The sequence below is a fragment of the Heterocephalus glaber genome, unplaced genomic scaffold, assembly GCF_053883595.1.
Source record: "Heterocephalus glaber isolate CG9 unplaced genomic scaffold, H.glaber_assembly_v1.0 deba00001504, whole genome shotgun sequence".
Taxonomy (NCBI): Eukaryota; Metazoa; Chordata; class Mammalia; order Rodentia; family Bathyergidae; genus Heterocephalus; species Heterocephalus glaber.
In genome coordinates this window covers 34,312,977-34,327,592 of record NW_028258324.1, presented here as the reverse complement: position 1 = coordinate 34,327,592, position 14,616 = coordinate 34,312,977, and the positions used below count along the sequence as shown (strand labels likewise).

At 33.8% G+C, this 14,616-nt stretch overlaps 1 protein-coding gene across 13 annotated transcripts in view; it reads left to right on the top strand.

Moving 5' to 3' along the window:
* Veph1 (ventricular zone expressed PH domain containing 1) overlaps positions 1-14,616 on the top strand; it is a 297,176-nt gene that overhangs the window by 199,605 nt on the left and 82,955 nt on the right. For all 13 annotated transcript variants that reach the window (XM_087186416.1, XM_087186418.1, XM_087186419.1 and 10 more), the window contains 2 exons: positions 10,752-10,891; positions 14,350-14,484. In XM_087186416.1, coding sequence (XP_087042542.1) covers positions 10,752-10,891; positions 14,350-14,484 — 275 coding nt within the window. The remainder of the gene's footprint in view (positions 1-10,751; positions 10,892-14,349; positions 14,485-14,616) is intronic.

Genomic DNA, 14,616 nt, shown 5'->3' with positions numbered 1-14,616 from the left:
GGGCATAAATGCCATTGTCCTGAGCTGCAGAAGTGAACAACACATAGAGGTCCTCTCTCACACTACTTGAAAACTGTAGCCCACTGGAAAAGTGAAGAGAATCTCTGTAATGAAGACACACCAGGCCACCGTACTTGGCAACTTGGAAAAATAAAAAAAATCTACACCTAGACATATAATAGTCAAGACCCAAAACCCCACCAGAAGAACAAAATACTACAAGCAGTTAGAGAAAAGAAACAAATCACCTACAAAGGAAAGCCCATCAGAATCACAGCAGACTTCTCAATGCAAACACTCAAGTCAAGGAGAGCCTGGAGTGAAGTATTTCTAGCCCTAAAGGAAAATAACTTCCAACCTTGACTGATGTATCCTGAAGAATTATCTTTCACAACCGATGGGGAAATTAGATACTTCCATGACAAAGAACACCTGAGAAATTTCATAAACACCAAACCAGCACTCCAAACAATTCTAAACAATATCCTAGAAAAAGACAATCAAGGTCACAACTCCATGAGGCCCAACAGAGGGAAGCCACCAGGCAAGGTAAGAAACTAAAGGGAAAGGGGGAAAAATAAGAAATAAAAGAGCCAAGAAAAGTAAAACATCATGACAAGGATGAATCAATATCTATCAGTTATAACCATCAATATTAATGGCCTCAATTCACAAATCAAAAGAAATAGACTGACAGAATGGGTTAAGAAGCAAAATCCAACAATATGCTGTATACAAGAAACACACTTAACTCAAAAAGAAATTCATAGACTGAAAGTAAAAGGATGGAAAATGGCTCTCCATGGGACAGGAACCCAGAAAAAAGCAGGGCTAGCAATGTTATTTGCAGATGAAGTAGATTTCAAACCAAAGCTAATTAAGAGAGACAAAGACAGTCACTACATCCTTTTGCAGGGAACAATCCAAGAGGAAGAGATGACAATTATGAATATATATTCACCAAATAGGAATGCTCCCAACTATACAAAACAAATATCTTCTCCATTCATATAAGGCATTTTTGCTGGAAGTACATGTCTTTAATCTCTTGAGAAGGTTCTGTTCTACTTCTAGTCTCCTGATAGCTTTTACCATGAACAGCTGTAGAATTTAGTTCGATACTTTTTTTCCAACTGCTGACAGGATCATATGGCTTTTTCCTTTCCTCTGTTAAAATGATGACTTTTGGGGGTGGATCTTCCAATGCTGAACCAACACTGCCATCCCTATAATAAAACCACTTTCTACATACTGCCAGATCTGACTTCTAATTGTTTTGTTAAACAAATTTCTATGTTCATACTTTTTTCGTCTATTATCTTTATCCAGTTTTAGGATTAGCACAATGTTGATTTCCTAAAATGAGGGAAGAAGTGTTCCCTTTTTTTTCTGATTTAAATATTTGATATAATTTATCAGTTAAAATGTATACAACCCAGTTGTTGTCATATAGGTAGGTTTTCAAGCTAGGAATATAGGTGCTATTCAAATTTTATATTTCCTCCAGAGTTAGTTTCATTAATTTGACTTCCAAAGTACTTCTTAGAAGTTGTCAAATTTATTTCAAAAAAGATTTTAGTGACACGCTTTCTATATCCTTTTAAATTCTATAAAATCTGTGGTAATGTCTCCTAGATCTTGATATTATAATTTTTAAAATGTAGAATTGATATTGTGTAATAGGAAGTAAAGGTCTAAAGGAGCAGGGGAAGTGGTAGGGGTAGGGGAAAGGAAAGAAGGGAAAAGAAAAAATATGAGAAAAGGAAAAAAATGGAAACAAAGTCTTTGCAAATAGGGAAGGTTGGAGGGGGTGAAGGGAGGGCAGGGAAATGGGAAAACAATAAGACCCAAGATACCAATGTAATGGTACAAGATCCCAATGATGAATGTAACTGTATTTTATACCTAAAATGTACCAATAAACTTAATGGGGAAAAAAATAACATAAGAAACCACAAAACCCCCACATACACATGGAAATTGAATAACACCCTCCTGAACAAGCAATGAGTCACAGAGGAAATTTAAGAAGAAATTAGACAGTTTCTACAAGTAAATGATAATGCCAGTACAACATACAGCATTCTATGGGACACAATGAAAGCATTTCTACATGGGAAATTCATAGCCGTGAATGCCCATATTAGGAAAACTGAGAGAACTCAAATAAATAACCCAATACAGAACCTCAAGCTCCTAGAAAAAGAAGAGAATAACAAACCCAAACCTCATACAAGAGAGGAAATTATAAAGATGAAGCAAAAATCAATGCAATGGAGACTAAGAGAATGATACAAAAAATCAAGGAATCAAAGAGTTGCTTTTTTGAAAGAATAAATAAAATCGACAAATCTTTAGCCAACCTTATCAAAAAAGGGAAAGAAAAGGCTCAAATCCATGCAATTAAGAATGAAAAAGGTGAAGTCACAACAGATCCAGCAGAAATCCACAGGATCATCAATACCTACTTCAAGAACCTGTACTGTAATAAAATGGAAAACACAGAAGAAATGGACAGATTCCTAGACACATACAAATTGCCAAACTTAAAGGAAGAAGATATAGAAATTCTAACACCCCAATTACAATGAGTGAAATTGAAAATGTAATAAAAAATTTACCAATAATGAAAAGTCCAGGTCCTGATGGCTTCACTGCTGAATTCTACAAGACATTTAAAGAAGAACTATTGCCATTACCCTTTAAACTCATCAAGGAAGTTGAAAGGGAAGCAAGGCTTCCAAATTCATTCCTGGAAGCAAGTGTTACTTTGATTCCAAAACCAGGGAAAGACCCAACCCAAAAAGAGAACTACAGGCCAATCTCCCTAGTGAACATAGATGCAAAAATCCTCAACAAGACACTGTCAAACAGAATACAGAGTGTCATCAAGAAGATCATACACCCTGACCAAGCTGAATTTATCCCAGGGATGCAAGGATGGTTCAACATATGTAAATCAATAAATGTAATACACTATATTAACAGAGCCAAGGACAAAAACCATATGATCATCTCAATAGATTCAGAAAAAGCATTTGATAAAATCCAATACTCATTCATGATAAAAAAAAAAACCTACAGAAAATTGGAATAGAAGGTCTTTATCTCAAACTGATTAAGGCTATCTATGAAAAATCAATAACCAACATCATACTAAATGGTCAAAAACTGGAAACTTACACGCTAAAATCAGGAATAAGACAACGATGCCCATTATCACCACTCCTGTTCAATATAGTTGGGAAACATTAGCCACAGCAATTAGAAAAGAGAAAGAAATAAAAGGAATAAAGATAGGAAAGGAAGAAGTTAAACTGTCACTATTTGCTGATGATATTATACTTTACATAGAAGACCCCAAAAACTCTGCCAAGAGACTTCTAGACTTAATTGACAGATTCAGTAGAGTAGCTGGATATAAGGTCAACACTCAAAAAACAATAGCCTTCTTATACACAAATAACAGACTCACTGAAAGAGAAATTTGGGAAATAACTCCTTTTACAATAGCATCCAAAAAAAAGGAAATATCTAGAAATCAATTTAACAAAGGAAGCAAAAGACCTCTACACTGAAAACTACAGCTCTCTGAAAAAAGAGATCAAAGAGGACATAAGAAAATGGAAAGATATCCCTTGTTCTGGGGTAGAAAGAACCAATATAGTGAAAATGGCCATACTTCCAATACTAGTATATAGATTTAATGAAATGCCAATTGAAATTCCAACAATACACCTCACAGAACTAGAGAAAACAATCCAAAAATTCATTTGGGACCAGAAGAGACCTAGAATAGCAAAAGCTATTCTAAGCAACAGAGACATGGTAGGAAGTATCACAATCCCCAACTTGAAACTATACTACAATGCTACTATGATAAAAACATCATGGTATTGGCAAAAGAACAGACCTGAAGATCAGTGGAATAGATTAGAAGATCCAAAAACAACTCCATACATACTGAGCCACTTCATCTTTGACAAAGGAGACAACCACCCTCATTGGAGGAAAGATAGCCTATTTAATAAATGGCGTTTGAAAGACTGGATTTCAACCTGCCAAAGATTAAAACTAGACCCATATCTATCACCATGCACTAAACTAAGATTGAAGTGGATTAAAGATCTAAATATTAAGTCAGAAACACTAAACTTGCTGGAAGATAAGTTAGGTAGAACTCTTGATGACATTGGCATAGGAAAAGACCTTATGAACAAAACCTCAGTAGCATGGGAATTAGCAGAAAGAATCAACTACTGGGATCTCATCTTATTAAAAACTTCTGCACTGCAAGAGAAACCATCAACAGAGCTGAGACAACCTACAGTGTAGCAAAAAAATTTTAGCAGCCGTACCCCCAACAAAGGACTACTATCAAGAATATATAAAGAACTGAAAAAAATCAGACCTCCCAAATTCAAAAGACCCAATTCAAAAATGGGCACCTGAAATGAACAGATATTTCTCAAAGAAATAAAAGCAGCAAATAAACATATGAAAATATGTTCAACATCACTCGTCATTCGAGAGATGCAGATGAAAACACTGAGAAAACAACACCCCAGAAAGAATGGGTGCTATCAACAAATCAACAAATAACAAATGTTGGCGGGGGTGTGGGGAGAAAGGAACCTTCTCCATTGATGGTGGGAGTGCAGACTGGTGTAACCACTGTGGGAATCAGTATGGAGATACCTTAAAGAAATAGGACTAGAAGTCCCATTTGACCCAGCTATTCCCATGCTGGGTATCTTCCCAAAAGAGTTAAAAATTATCATACAACAGCGATATATGTGCACCCATGTTTATAGCGGCACATTTGTAATAGCTAAAGCTTAGAAGGAGCCCAAGTGCCCATCAATTGGAAACTGGATAAAGAAGACATGGTTTTTTTATAAAAAACTACTCAAACATAAAGAAGGAGAAACTAGAGACATTTGTAGCTAAAGGGATGCATATTGAGGCCATACTCTTAAGTGAAATAAATAGGACACGTATGTGTAAATACCGAATAGCTTCTCTTGTGTGAGAAACTGAAAGTATAAAGAAGGATTAAAATGAATAATTGATAATTTGAAATAGGAAGTAAAGGTCCATAGTGGTAGGGGAAGTGGGAGGGGAAGGGGAAAGGGAAGAAGGGAAAGGAAAAGTTATGAGAAAAGAAAAAAATGGAAACAAAGTCTATGTAAATAGGGAAAGGTGGAGGGGGTGAAGGGCGCACAGGTAATGGGGAAAAAATAAGAACCAAGATACATCATGTATAGGTACAAGCACCCAATGATAAATGTAAACATATTGTATACCTAAAATGTACAAATAAAAGAATTTATGCAAAAAAATAAAGAGAGAGAGAGAGAGAGAGAGAAAAGAAAGAAAGAAAGAAAGAAAGAAAGAAAGAAAGAAAGAAAGAAAGAAAGAAAGTCAGTCTCTTTAAAAAATGGTGCTGGAAAAACTGGCTTTCTGCATGCTGAAGATCAAAAGTAGATCCATATCTTTCACCATGCACTAAACTAAAATAAAAATGGATCAAAGATCTAAATACTAAATCAGAAACACTACATCTGCTGGAAGATAGAAGAGGTAGAACTCTTGAAGACATTGGTATAGACAAAGACTTTATGAACAAAACGCCAATTGTACAGGAAATATCACAAGGAATCAACAAATGGCATCTCATCTTATTAAAAAGCTTTTGCACAGCAAAAGAAACCACCAACAGAGCAAAGGGACATCCCACAGAGAGGAGGAAACAAAATTGCCAGCTGTTACTCAGAAAAAGGAATAATATCTAGAATATATAAAGAACTCTAAAATATTAGACTTCCCAAATTTAAAGACCCAATCCAAAAATGTGTATCTGAAATCAATAGACAGTTCTCAGATGAAGAAATAGAAATGGCATAGGAAGAAAAGTTCCAAAGGGGTAAGGGAAGTCAGAGGGGAAGGGGAAAGGAAAAATTATAAGAAAAGGAAAAAATGGAAACAAAGTCTTTGTAAATAGCGAAGGGTGGAGGGAGTAAAGGGAGGACAGGGAATAGGGAAAAAATAAGAACCAAGATACATCATGTACAGGTACAAGTACCCAATAATAAATGTAAAAGTATTGTACACCTAAAATGTACCAATAAAAGAATTTAAGCAAAAGAAAAAAAAGAAATAGAAATGGCAAACAAATATATGAAAAAATGTTCAACATCACTGGTCATTTAAGAGATGCAAATGAAAACAATGCTAAGATTCCATTTCACTCCAAAAAGAATGGCTGCTATCAAGACATCAACCAATCAAATGCTCATTGTGGGGGAAAAGGAACTCTTCTCCACTATTGGTAGGAGTGTAGACTGGTTGCAACCACTGTAGAAATCATGTGGAGATTCCTCAAGAAACTAAAACTAGAGGTTTCATTTGACCCAACTATTCCCCTTCTTGGTATCTTTCCAAATGAATTAAAAGCATCATTCCACAGTGACATACGTCCACCCATGTTCATAGCATCATAATTTGTAATAGCTAAAACTTGGAAACAGCCCAAATTCCCATCAACTGAAGAATGAATAAAGAAGATGTGGCTTTTCAATACAATGGAGTACTACTCTGCCATAAAGAAGGATAAGCTTGAGACATTTCTAGCTAAATGGATGCACCATGAAATCATACTCTTATGGGAAAAAAATTGGACACATGTTTTTAAATACCACATCGTTTCTCAGGTTTGAGAAACCTAAAGTGTAAATAAGGACCAAAATGTATAGTAGATACTGGGAAATGGGAAGAAAATGTTCAGATAGAGAGGGGAACAAGGGTGGGGGGAGAAAGGACCAAGAAAAAAAAAAGGAGAATAAAAGGGAAAAAAATGGAATCAAAATTTTTGTAAATAAGGAGGGGAAGAGGGGATGAAGGGAGAGAAGGGGGAAAAAAAAGAAGAAGCAAGATATATTGTGTACAGGAACAAATTCCCTACAATGAATGTTATCATTATATATACATAAAATGTACCAATGAAAATATAAAAGTAAAAAAATAAATTAAAATGGCCCTTTATCTCTATGATAGTGCCTTCCTAAAACTTGAAATCTCAGTCTAATCACGGGGGATGGGGGGTGGGGGGAATACATCCCAATTGCGGGGGAATGGTAATTGACAAAAGTACTCCTCTAAATTATCAAGGTCATGAAAAACAAAGAAATTCTGAAAGTCATAGTCAATAGTGCCGAAGGACACCTGAAACACATATGTTATATAGCATCTTGTATGTAATCCTAGGACAAGAATAATAAATTAGGTTAAAATCGAAAGAAATGTGAATAAAGCTATGGAGTTTAGTTTATAATAATATATCAATATTGATTCCTTTTTTGCAACAAATATGCCATACTAAAGTAAAATGTTAATAGTAGGGGAAACTAGATGTATAGCATATATTTGAACTCTATGCCATCTTCCCAATTTTTCTGTAAAAGTAAAAGTACTCTAAGGTTTATTTTTAAAATATTAACAGAAAATGTGAATATGGTACAGTAAATGCTGTTCAGGAATAAAGAAATATGAATGGCACTATGAGAGAAGAGTGGCCAAAGAAAAAAGAATTAAAAAATGATTCTTAAAGATTTTGATTCAGAAAGAAGACCAAACATTTTTCCATTTGAGTATCATGTCTTTAAATTTATCTGTCCATATAATGAATATATTTTGAATATTTTAGCATACAATATATTATATTTAATAATTATTGATGCTCAGAAGATGTGGGTTTTTTATAAAATGGAGTACTACTCAGCCATAAAGAATGAGAAATGAGAGACATTTATAGCTAAATGGATGCACCTTGAGGCCATACTCTTAAGTGAAATAAATAGGACACACATGTGTAAATATGAAATAGTTTCTCTGGTGTGAGAAACTGAAAGTGTAAATAAGGATCAAAATGTATAATTGATAATGTGAAATAGAAAGAAAAGGTCTAAAGGGAAAGGGGAAGTGGGAGGGGTATGGGAAGGGAAAGGAAAAAATATGAGGAAAGGAAAAACATGGAAACAAAGTCTTTGTAAACAGGCAGGGGTGGAGGGGTTGAAGGGAAGGCAGGAGAATGGGGAAAAATAAGAACCAAGATATATCATGTAAAGGTACAAGATCCCAATGATGAATGTCACCGTATTGTATACATAAAATGTACCAATAAACTTAATTAAAAAAATTATTGATGGTTATATTAAGTTCAGTCTTTGCAAAAGCCAAACAAAATCTTGAGATTTTTAGGAAAAGAAGCCACATTCTACCAAAAGTAAAGTTTAACTATCAGGTTTGGTAAAACAGAAAATATTCTATATTTATCACCTCCTCTGTCTTCAACATTTAGTCTAGAAAAATGAATAACCCTTTGAACATCAATCACATAAGTAGAAAGCTTTTTTGTTTCAGTACTAGAAATTGAACTCAAGACCTTCCACTTGCCAAGCAGGTGCGACGCTACTGAGCTACATCCCCAGCCTGTAAAAAGCTATTTTAATGACCCAGATACACTAAACATATTACCTGGAATTAACTTCAATATTTGTGCCTTATATAGCTTTTTTCTAGCATTCTCTATCTTTAAAATTCTTTTTCTAAAAAAAAATTCTTTTTCTAAAATCAAAATCTTGACCATTTTTCAAGCTCCACCTCAAACATCTGCTCCCTTGCTCCACGATCTGAATGTCTTGCTCATTTCTCTGGGCAGCTTACTTGTGTGTTCCTCTATTATCTCATGAACTTAAAACAATTTGCAATCATTGTTTACAGACTTGTCTAACATTTGGATATAAACTTTGCAACAGAGAGGTCCATCACGACCCCGATTGCTCTCAGGACAGTGTCTGACATTCATTCATTCATCCATTCATCCATTCATCCAACAACTATTTATAGCATACCTATTATTTGGGACTATGGAATAAACCAAAGAGAAAAACTTATAGAGAAAAATTAACAACTGAATTTTGAGGCTGTGGGAAAAATTTTTGAAAATAGGAAAGCTCTATATAGACCAGGTTTACTGAAAGCATTAACAGAAGGCTAATATAACGGAATTGATTTATTTTTACAGCCAGTGTATATGTTTCTAAGTTAAGTATCTTCCACTCCTACTGTTTTAACCATTTTATATGATGTGAACCTCCTGTGGTTTGTGAATAAAAAGCTAGGAGACTCAGGCTTAGTGAAATAAATTTAATCAATATTTATTTCCAAAATAAACAAGTAAGCAGTAAATTTTTAAGGGAAGGAAAAAGAAAAAAACTTTTTTCATAACAAAGGCCTGAAGTTCAACTGTCAAGCTAATTGCATGGGCTTTTAGAAAAGAACTTGTTCCCCTTGGAAACTTTCTATTGAAGTAAAACATATTACTGTCTTAATGTGTAAACATTATATTTAGATGTACTTCAAATACCACTTTTGTCTGTATGTTCTTGTGAAATACTTGGTGTCCTGTTTCTTTATCATAGATTAATTTAAATTTAGTTTTTCAGGCAACCAGTTTCAAAAATTTTAATTACTATTATATTAGTCAAGCTCTCTATCACTACAATAAAATAACTGAGACAATCAGCTTCAATACACTGTCTTAGGTGGTGACCAACTTTTTCACCTTTATTGAAATTCTAGGCCATTTCCACTTTTAAGAGTAGGGCATAATGAGTCTGTTAACTTTCAAAACATTTCATTGAAAACATCAGATTAATAAATTCTTATGAACTATCAACATGATTCAACAAGATTTTTAAGTCCCCAGTATGGTAGAGCCTAATGTGTAGTAACAGCCCTGCTGAATTCAAATCCTGGCTCTGCCGCAGGATGAGCACCCTTGAGCAGTGTTTTCTGGATCCCTAGACATCATCCATCATTCATCTGTCCAGACACTATTTATCTATTTACTTATTTGTTTACAGGGTGCCAAAATCATAGTAGTGAACAAAGCAGGCTGACTTTGTAGAGATGGAAATAATAATATTTTATTTGTAGAATTGTATAAATTAAATGGAATCAAGCATGTAATACATATGGAAATCGATTAGTGACGACTATTATCCACCACTCACCACACTGTCTACCACATATAATCTCAATCCATGTTTACTTTCATTCATTCTTTATTGACTATTTTTATACATGGCTCCTCACCACCTCTGCTATATACATCACCAGCCCATTTTCTGGTCCCTATAGCATGATCTCATTAAGTCTCCTATCTGAAGATTCTCAAGATGAGAACTTTTCAAACCAGACCAGCTAGTTCATAGGAAGCCATATCTCTGGCAGAGTTACTCTGGAAGCTGTCTCTGTGGCTTCTGCATAAGCAAGAGAACAATGTCCATAATTCATGACATACTTTTCACTGCCCAGAAAATGCCTGAGTTCCCTCCCTCCATTGTGTATTCTTCCCAGGCTATCACTTTGAGGTGACCAATCAGATAAAGATGATGTGAAATCTCCCTTTTTATTAGTGAGAAGGTGGGTTTTTTCTACCATGACAGCTGCTTGAAGATTCTTCACAAATCGTTAATTAAAATAAGGGGAAAATGGATAGAATAAGAACCATTTAAAACATCTTCATTTAAATTTGCCTTCTCCACAAAATATATCACTCCCAAAGACACAGGTGTTTGGAGCTCACAATCAAAATCTGAAGAGAGATTTCTAAGGGTGTTAACTTGGAGCATAAAGTGTAACTCTGGGAAGAAACTAATTTTATTGCTATGTGTGTTTGTTTCTAGATACAGTGAGAAGTTGTGTAGCAAAGTTGTTCTTCACATGCTCCCTGAAGGGTCATTACTGCCTGTACAGTAAGTCCAGTTTCATTCTCATCAGCCAAGATCCCCAGCCATGGATCCAGATCATGTTTCTCTTTCAGCAGGTGTGTTTAATCTGTGTTCATCAGCCTCCTGAATGAGCTGGTGGGGAATGATGTCATAATCATTTTATTAAATAAATTCTTCAGCTGAGATAATATGTAGATTACAGCAGCATGTATACATTTTAATAATAATTCTTAGTCTGAATTTTCTATATTATAAAATAGTTTCCTTAGAAAAGACCCTGGAATTAATCAGCAAGCCACAGTAATTCCTATCTTAAATATCCTTAGCTTTAAACAAGAAAAATGAAAGGGAAAATCCTTTTTTTAAACGACAACAGAAACAGCTTATTTGGGAGAGTGGCTTACCTTTTATAAAGCTAAGTTTTATTTTTCTAGAGTTTTATTTCTCTGGAGTAAGTTTTCTAAAAATACTCTCTAGTTACTTTTACTGTAGGTATATCATGTCTGACAGTGTTAAAACACTGGGATGCCACTTTTTTCTATTAAATATATGTACATAATGAAAGTAAATAAAGAAGAACCTTCAATTTAACAATGAAGAATTTCACCTTATCCTAAATGTATTAAACTTTTGCATAAAATGTAAATGTAGATTATAAAATGTTAAAAATAGAAGAGATCTTAGACAATTTTTATACATAAGAAAACTCAAGGGCAGAACTCAGATCATCAGATCTCTGATAAAGTGATATTTTAAAGGATCTTTGATAAAGTGTGCTGAAATATAAAATAGGAAAAAATGGTAGAAGAGAGGCATGGTCAAAAAAAAACTCAGAATGTGCAAATGTTACAGTATGGTTGTAAATTAAGCCAAGTGATAAGGTAAATTTTTCAATTTTAAAAATTCTTTATTAGTACATGTTTGCAATACATCCATATTACAATCATCTTGGAGGTATTTGCTTCTGTTAATGAAATTTTTCTACAATTGCTCCTACAAAATTCACCAACTAGATGGTCATATTTCTTTATAAAGTCAATCTTACGAGAAAAAAGTGCTGAACATATCACAAAGTGGAATCTAGTACTTAAGAAAAGAAACAGGTTAGACATTGCTTATGGATACCAATTTTTCCTATGGTAATAACATCTTATAGAAAACAACTCAGATTTTGATGTGAACCAAATTGTTTATGAAAATTTAAAATAATATTGATTTTTTTCTTCCTTTTCTTGAAATATGATCTTAGCTTTCTTTTACTTCACTATTATTTTTCAAATAGTTTTCATCCAGGATTTTTTATTGTGTTTTATCTTTGGATTTGTTAACAGTTATCAGTTTTCTGAAAAGAAACCAACAAAGCTTGACTTTTTTGCCCCTTCAGTCTTATTTTATTGACTTAGTCTGATTCTTTTTCTTTTTCTTTAAGAAAAATCACCAAAGCATCTCTTTATATATGTTTCTTCTGTGTCCATTTTACTATAATGATTTATTTCTTTTTCTACATCTTTGATGTGATATAATCATCTGGATGAATCCTGGCTTTAGGGTAAACAAAAATCAAACATTCACTTGATAATTACAAACTCAGCACTAGTCTTCTCTAAACAGCCACACTTGCTTTTCTTGTCAACTCCACACACTTATGGGATTCTCAAATTCACAGATTCTGGTTTAAATGTTCCTCTTTGGATTAATGATTCATCAACTCAGGCTCTGTTCTTTAAATGAGAAATTATGTGCTGTATAACTTTCTGATGATAATTTTAAAATTCCCAAATGTGTTCACTTTATAGGTTGCATAATCAATCTGTTACTGGTGCATAAAATTTTTAAATCTGTCAACCACTTACTTGGGGTTCAAGATACTCCACCTTTTCCCACTCAGTACTAGAAATAGTTCATTTGTTGATAATAATGAGTTATTTCTAGAAAAAATATATATTAAATTTTATTTACTAAATAGAAGTTATACACACACACAGATTTGTATAGTCTCGTACCTCAGTGTTCGGACAGTCACTGAGAGAGAAAATATGATTTTATAAGTCAATTATTATTATATATCCTGTCATACATAAAGAATAATATTTATGGTATTATATGCAAATAAATGATACTTTGTACCCTTTATTGGTGTTCTATATGTTTTTATAAAATTATCCCTTTGAATTGAAACAGTTCTCACATTTATAGTATAATATCACAACATATAAATGATTAGAAACATCATCAATTACTAAATATATAAGCACAATTTATCCTTTACTTTGAAAATTTTATATTTATTGGCTTCAGTCAAATATATATAAATATAATTTTGTTTACATTAATAATCCTTTTGCCTGACAATTAAAGAAAGTACCTTAAAGCTTTAAGAATATTCAACCATTAAACATTGTAGGATAAAAATGTTTTTGTTTCTTTTACACATTCACTTACATTGTTCACGTTTGTGCATTTACATAATGAACTATTTGTTATTGGACTTATAGTCTTCATAATCTACTCTGTATAAAGACTTGAATTTTGTACTCTAGTTTTAATTTTATACCTTAATTCTAAGATCTTTGCTAAAATAAATATAAATATTTTATGAACTACTTTCCAGTTAAGCGACATTCTTTGGAAATCATCAAGGAAAACATTAAATTACAAAGTTTAGTTATATTATAGAGATCAATATTAACTGCTAAATTAGTCACTTTCCCAACCCTGGCACAAAATATTCAATGTCCACTACTAAAGGTGGAGAGGTTTGTCTTGGATCACAATTTTCAAATGTTTCAGTTCATGGGTAGCTGGCTTCAAGGCAAAATGACATGGTGGAAGGGCCAGGCAGAAGAAAGTTGCACCCCTCATGGCAGCCAGGAAGCAGAGAGGGAGGGGAGGATCTGGGGACAAGTGCATACCCTTCCAGGTCATGTCTCCAGTGGCCCACCCCATCCAATCAGGCCCCATCCCCAAACACATGAGATTTTGGGAGACATTTTAGATCTAAACCATAAAAACTAATTTGAAAATTTTACTAAGTAATTTATATTTTCTGATAAAAAATGAAAAGCCTGAAATATATCATATGCATATTCTTCAAGATAGATCTGTTGTTTCATTTAAATTTAAAACATGTTAAAGTTCAACTAAACCTGGGCGTGAGAAACTGAAAGTGTAAATAAGGATCAAAAGGTATAACAGATAATGTGAAATAAGAAGAAAAGGTCTAAAGGGGAAGGGGAAGTCAGAGGGGTAGGGGAAAGGAAAGAAGGGAGTGGAATTAATATGAGAAAATGAAAAAATGGAAACAAAGTCTTTGTAAATAAGGAGGGATGGAGAGGTTGAAGGGAGGGCAAGGGAATGGGGAAAAAATAAGAACCATATTATGTAAAGGTACACATTCCCAATTATGAATGTCATTACATTGTATACCTAAAATGGACCAATAAAATTAATTTTTTAAAAAGTTCTACCAAATGTCTTTAATGCCTTGAACCCATCAAACAATACTGTTAGGCCAAGACATAATGTTATGTCTCTCTCCTTACTGTCCCTTCAGAGCCTGTTTCCTGAACCCCTGTCTATACAGAGTCATACTGTGCAGTTCCTGAGGGCCCTGTGGGAGAAGGCTCAAGCAGGTGGTGCCCATAGCTTTGAAACCGCCATGATGGAATCCACATTTCCACAGCAAAAGGTAAATATTTCTCTTCTTGGGCATGTTATTTTAAACTAAGATTCAAGATTGCCTTGGAGAAGTTTGCCATTTTAATAAAAGTTCAATTTCTCCTCTTCCTTCCCTTATTGTTTTTTGTATTAAATTCTTTTA